Here is a 6,000-nt window from a genome sequence, read left to right as displayed (position 1 = left end):
GGACTTGAGGTGGTAACGGTGGTGGCTGCACGTCTGAAGCAGAGGGTTTTCGTTGTTTTCGCGCCCATTCGCGCTTCTGTGCGCGCCGACGCTCCTTCGATTCCCGCTCTTCTTCCGAGCGGACGACGCGAGTCAAAACTGCAATTGCTGATCAGCTGATTGCGCAACTTGTGAACGAAGCATTAGTGGTAGCGAGGGCGAGTGGGGAAGCGGTGTCGGATAAGCCGTAAAGCGGCTTCACCGGAATCACACTACCAACTCCTCGCAACCGCAAAGAATCAGCTGATTTCTCTACCGTCACGTTTGATGTACTGGTGATGGGACTTCAGAGCCTCATCTGGCCTTATTAAAGGCGGCGCTGGAACAAGCGGCTACTTCCCTCGACACACCAACATTTTGCGAAAGAAAAAATATCCAAATCAGAAACCAACAGAAGAAATAAGCATCTATAAATGTTTTTGACATGTTCACCCTCATCGCCAGTTTCCTTGAAGGCAGTGAAATTCACTTCCGGCTTGTCAGGCGGCTTGGATGAACGTGGCTTCCAAGACGGCGGTCTGCAAATGGTGGTCCGTTCCTCCATGGTCCGTTCCGTATCGTTCACGACTCCGTTCGACTAGATCTGCTCCCGCTATGCAGCCGTTGCGTTTACTTGCCATTGCGGGTATCGTGTTATATCCCGCTGATCTAAAGTCCTAGCATCGCTCGCGATATCATCAGTGATTGTCAAAATGCTGTTTGACAGTCGTGGGCTTCGCAACGTCTATCAGTGCGGGCACACGGAACGGGAGCGCAAGGTTCACTGAAGCGAGTTTGTACTAGAAGGAACGTTAGGCCACCAAGCCGCACAGATCCGTGATTCTTACAGTGAAGGCAAGTGATGACGTCTATTTCTCGAATCCGCCTGTCAAATATATGTGCCATTGTTTCATGTTCGTATGCGATCGCTTTAGATCGTGTGCCTCAACTGCTACGACAGTGGAGTGGAGGTTACGAGCTTGTACCAGCTGACCGCGTGCCTTCTTGTTGTTCCCACGGGAGTTAGCAACGCAGGAGGCAAAGCTGGCGAGCTGCTGTGTGGCTGACCATAGCCTCCTTTAAGGAGGCTATGGGCTGACGTTCCACTCAGATCGTGCAGTTGAGCGGGCGGTTTTGCCGGCGACGGAGAGCAGCTGCCTCGCATGCTCCGGCGGATGACAAGGGACATGTCATTTTATATCGTGCCTTCTTTTCATGTCTATTTAATGGGGGGCGGAGGGGGGGGGGGGTGTAATGGACCTCAGTACCATGTTAGCGATGAGCCTTGCATATCTGCTGGAAAGGAATACCCGGGCGGAGCACTTGCCGGCAGCCAGGGATATCCGCTTGTGCGGCCTCTCTCTGACTTGGCGGGCTTGCATGATACCGTCGCCTATAAATGTCAAGCTACACGCACTTTGGCTTTGCCTTACAAAATCATTAAATTCAAACTACAACTCTAACGAGCAGCAACAACTCGTGATAATGTCCAAGTGTCCAATAGGCAATAGTCTGCGAATAGAGATATGTGACATGCTTGTTTCGCGGTCATCTCTCTTGTGCGCTAACAAGTTTTCAAGTGATCAGCTCCTATTATTCCAACAAAAAGTGTAATTTGCCACTTTGTTGAGCTAGAATGCGATGTACAGGTGCCGTCAGAAGTAATTACAACACGGGAGCTGTGGCTGAACCGTATCGGAGCGCCGTATAGCTGCACTAGTGGTAACGGAGGGATCAGAACATGCATGCTGGCATGCCAAAGGACATGGAAGGGGATAGCCCATCTATACCTCTCAAACAACATCTTTTAACCTGGCTTCGAACATTGTTCGCAGCATAATAATGTCGGTGATTGCGCTGACAGCAAACACAACTAGAAATAATAGAAGGAAAAATCATCACTGCAGATTTCCAGCAGCTCGTGTATGCTGTAAGTGTGTGAGAGACGCTGCCGCCCGATGTGTCTTGCTATCAGCACCATCAGTGAAACCAGTATGCTGTGAAAAATGCTCATGCCATGGTAAAAGTGTGTTTACAGGTATTAATGAGTTATCACCGTCGGCAGGCGCTCATGCGTGTTCTGCTTCTTCCGTTTACCACTGGTGCAGCTGCACGGCACTTCTATGCGGCTTGGCTACAGCTCCCGTGTTCCAATTACTTCTGAGGGCACCTGTACCATTCCTTGGTCACACAAAAAGCCAACCTAGACCCATGCTTCTCACTTGTGTGTCCATTAATCCTTCCCCTATCGATTCCATTTGTATCCTCCAAGTATCAATAAGGAAGTTTTCGGTCAGTCAGGACACCATCAGTTACTTATGATATTTTCCTGTGGGTGCAACGAATGTAATACAACAAAACTTTCATTGTTCACTGCAAGCAAAAAAATATTCACTTGCTGAAATTTTGCTATCATGTACCCTTATTTGGTCAAGCATGTCACTACATATTTGTAGACATCTGACTGTGAACTGGCTGCTCACTGCATGAAAAACAAATGTCATCTGTTTGTTTTTGGGTTATAAGCAACAAGTTTATTTTTGTCATGCTAGCATTGAAGAAATAGGATGCAATGCTGGGTTGACGAAAAATAAAATGACACAAACATTACCAAAATTATGCACTTCACGTTGACACTTACTGCACACCCAGGGGCTGATAGGCGTTTCGGCTCATGTTAAACATCCCTAAGGGGTCAAAATTAGTCCGTAGCCCACCACTACAGCGTGCCTCATAGCCCGTCCATTGTTTTGTTGCGTGGAACTTAACATATGAAAAAAAAGGGGGAGGAGGCTTGTACGTTGTCATTCATGAATACCCGTACTCTCTGTGCTATTGCAGCGTTTCATTTACAGAAAAGCAAGAAAAGCAATATCAAAATGTAGTTACTGCAAAACCAACTAAGTCTGTGTTTTTGCCAGTTCACAGGCAGAACTGATTAAATCTTTTTGGTAGGCAAAGTGTCAAGGTCCACATTGTTATTGAAGCTAGAGGACTACCAGGCATCGCTGTTCTACAGAGGGCCCCATGCATCCTCATTGCAGCAGTGCCAATAAGCATTGCAGCAGTATGATGGAGGCAAAAAATGGAAATGCCTGTCTGCAGGATTTCGGCGCGTGTTAAAGGTCCCAGGGTGGTCTAAAGTCCGTAGCCTTCCACTATGGTGCGCCATATTGCCCAGATGTAGCCTTGGCACTTACGGCCCGACACATTTCTTTTCTGGGTATTGTAGCAATGGGGACTTGTAGGTAGCATCTCAGTTTAGTTTTGTTTTTCACTTGTGTGAGTTGGCTGCCTATAGTGTATGCTTAGTAGAACTACTATCTTAATGACGGTTCACAGTAACATGGGATCGCATGGCTTTTCATACTGCCAGAGTAACATGGTGTCTTGATGTGGGTGAGATTTTCTACAGCCACGTGTATGGTGCAATAAATGTGTTTTGACAGCATACTCGGGGTGTGCATACACGTTTGTTTTGAGCTGGGCAGTTATCCTGCCATGATACTACTGGATTAGGCCATGTCCTTGCAACTAGGTGGCTTTAAAATTGTACAGCAAAGCCCCTCTGATAGCCCATTAATAATCTTTTTGGTTTGGTTGCTTGCTGGTTACGTCACTGAAGCTCGCCCGCATATTTTGCTTTCGTGTTTTTTTTTCTTTTCATGGTGCCATCAAAAAAGGTTGGGATTGTGCACTATTGCATTTAAATAACATGCAGTTGAATTTTTAGTCATTGCAGAGAAAGTTGTTGCACATGTAGACACGAACTGCGGAGTTGTTAAAAAACATCTTCAATTTTATTTTGAACGTAGGAAACTAGTCCATTGTATTCCTTTCAAAAAAGGGGCTGTCACACTGGGTTGAAAATTCCACTGTAGCAGTTTTTCCTGCACATACAAGTTGGTACGCGTGGCACATTATTGTTGTGATGGTTCGTAAAAAGGTACAAAGAGTGGTTCCTTGAAATAAAGTGTCAAATTTACCACTCTTCATATCTCTCAGCTTGTCATCTATTACAATGGCATGATGGCACTAACTGGCATATTTGGACTGCAAACTTGCACAAAGCATTGTAGGTAAGGGTTGGTTCGGGTTAACGAGTCAGCTGTACATTCGTAGACCTTTTTTGAAGAAATATGTAAGACGTTATGCTTTCCAAGTCTGCGCCTTTTGCAAGTGCTGAGGGACTATCAGAATGGCACTTTGCAGGCAACATCCAATCCTCCCGAGCCTTTTATGTTCGAGCAGTGATGATAAAAGCAAAGTGTGCTGACTATGATTATGTTTAACAGTGGCAAGGAACTGAGTGTCGTTGCTCCCTGCTCAACAGGCTAATGGTTTGGTGACTCTCGTGCAGGCAACCACAAGGCGCACTGAGAGCCATGTCGTCGCACGTAAAGCGTGACCCATCTTACCGCTCTTATGACTCAGAATGGGAAGCCAAAGAAGAACTTCGCCTCCGGGAACTGGAGGAAGCTCGTGCCAGGGCTGCCCAGATGGAAAAAACTATGCGGTGGTATGGGAACTTCGTGCCAAAACCTTTGTTCCTCTCGTGAATGTATAGGACGGGGAATTAAGAACTGGCTGTGAGTGGGTTCAAAAGTCTAGAAAAAAATTTGTGGTTGGATTATGCAGTGCTAGATGAAGAAAGGGAAGGAGCCACTAAAGGCACAAAAAGAAATTAGGCTCTTCTCCAGCTTCACTACGTGAGTAACTACACACCGGCTTTGCACGACTAGTGCAAGCAGCTTGAAACTGAGAAATGTGCAGCAGGCGGCTCGTGTGTCAACAGCTGTGGCAAAATGGTGAATACTGTCCATGCGCTGCTGCCCATTTCTTTCAGCAGGTGTGCGAGCATAGCTGCTGCTCTCACTTTAGCCAGCTTGGTTTTGCCATAACGGTCACAAGCGAACGGCAAGTGTGCCAACTATGAAGGGGGGGGAGGGGGCCTCGTGCTGTGTCTTTTACTCTACCATTTCCCCATGTGTAACTTGAAGGAGGGATGTGTATACCTCATTGTGCATTTCGCTATGTAGTGCCAAATCGAACTTAATGCGAGAGCTGATGTGTAGTCGAGAATAAGTTGAGATCAAAAGCTCTCGTATATAAACCACTATGCACTTACTGTTTCTTCACTATCTCTTTCCATCACCCGGTTTCATGTTTTTCGTTTTCCTTTGTTTACTTGCTGCTCTTCCCTTTTTTCCCCCCTCGAGTGACGTGCCTTGTTACCTTCGTCTCGTGGCCAAGTCACCCAGTGGGCGGGCGTGGCCACGTTCTGTGGCACTGGGCACTGCCGTGGCAGCTTTCGATAATGTTTTACCAACTCTCCTCTAGTCTTCATTTGGGCTCACATTGAGTGCATTCTGCTCGTTTCCCGCAGATTTGGGCTCAAGTCCCATTTATTCCAATATCTGGAGTGTGCAAGGGTGCTTTCGTTTGCTCCAATTGTTCTGAACAGCAGCAGACTTTGGTATCTTTTAATGACTTTCCAGCTGCTTTTCGAAGCTGAACACCAAGTATACTGCAGTAGGAAAGTACATCAAATTTTATATAACATTTAATGTCTCCTAAGGTCGTCAAAGCATTTTTATACAACATTCATCTGTTTCTACTCCACAGGTCTATTTAGCTGGGATGGGTGGTGATCGGCAGCTGTAGTGTAAACAAAAAGTTTAAGAGGAAGATGGCAACCATTAGTATGTATCTGGTTGAAGATTGTATAAATAAGCATTAGAAGGTTGTGACAGGCGCGTTGCCAGGATTTTTTTTTCGGGGGGGGGGGGGGCTAATGTTGTTCTCAAGCCCCCCCTTTCCCCGCCCCCCGACAGAACAAAAATTGAATTAGTTTGCAAGCGTCCCTAAAGGCTAAGAAGACAAAATACAGTCAAACCCGATTATAACGAACCCGGATAGAGCAAATTACGCTATATATCGAACAAAAGCAAATCTGTTACGAAAATGCATGCAAGGCATATT

The 6,000-nt window shown here is 46.3% G+C and overlaps 1 protein-coding gene across 3 annotated transcripts in view; it reads left to right on the top strand.

The window, feature by feature from the left end:
• Window positions 1-512: 512 nt before the first annotated feature.
• LOC144155265 (coiled-coil domain-containing protein 102A) overlaps window positions 513-6,000 on the top strand; it is a 38,274-nt gene continuing 32,786 nt past the window's right edge. For 2 of the 3 annotated variants that reach the window (XM_077686595.1, XM_077686594.1), the window contains exons 1-2: window positions 513-873; window positions 4,379-4,537. In XM_077686595.1, the coding sequence (XP_077542721.1) occupies window positions 4,404-4,537 (134 nt within the window). In that variant the 5' untranslated portion in view covers window positions 513-873; window positions 4,379-4,403. Of the gene's footprint in view, window positions 874-4,378; window positions 4,538-4,608; window positions 4,728-6,000 lie in introns of those variants that run through there. The other variant, XM_077686596.1, reaches the window with a different exon arrangement.

The sequence above is a fragment of the Haemaphysalis longicornis genome, unplaced genomic scaffold (genome assembly GCF_048455015.1).
Source record: "Haemaphysalis longicornis isolate Haplotype H1 unplaced genomic scaffold, Haemaphysalis longicornis Haplotype H1 scaffold_1, whole genome shotgun sequence".
NCBI lineage: Eukaryota > Metazoa > Arthropoda > Arachnida > Ixodida > Ixodidae > Haemaphysalis > Haemaphysalis longicornis.
Note: the sequence above shows the minus strand (reverse complement) of the source record. Positions and strands in the feature narration are given on the sequence as shown.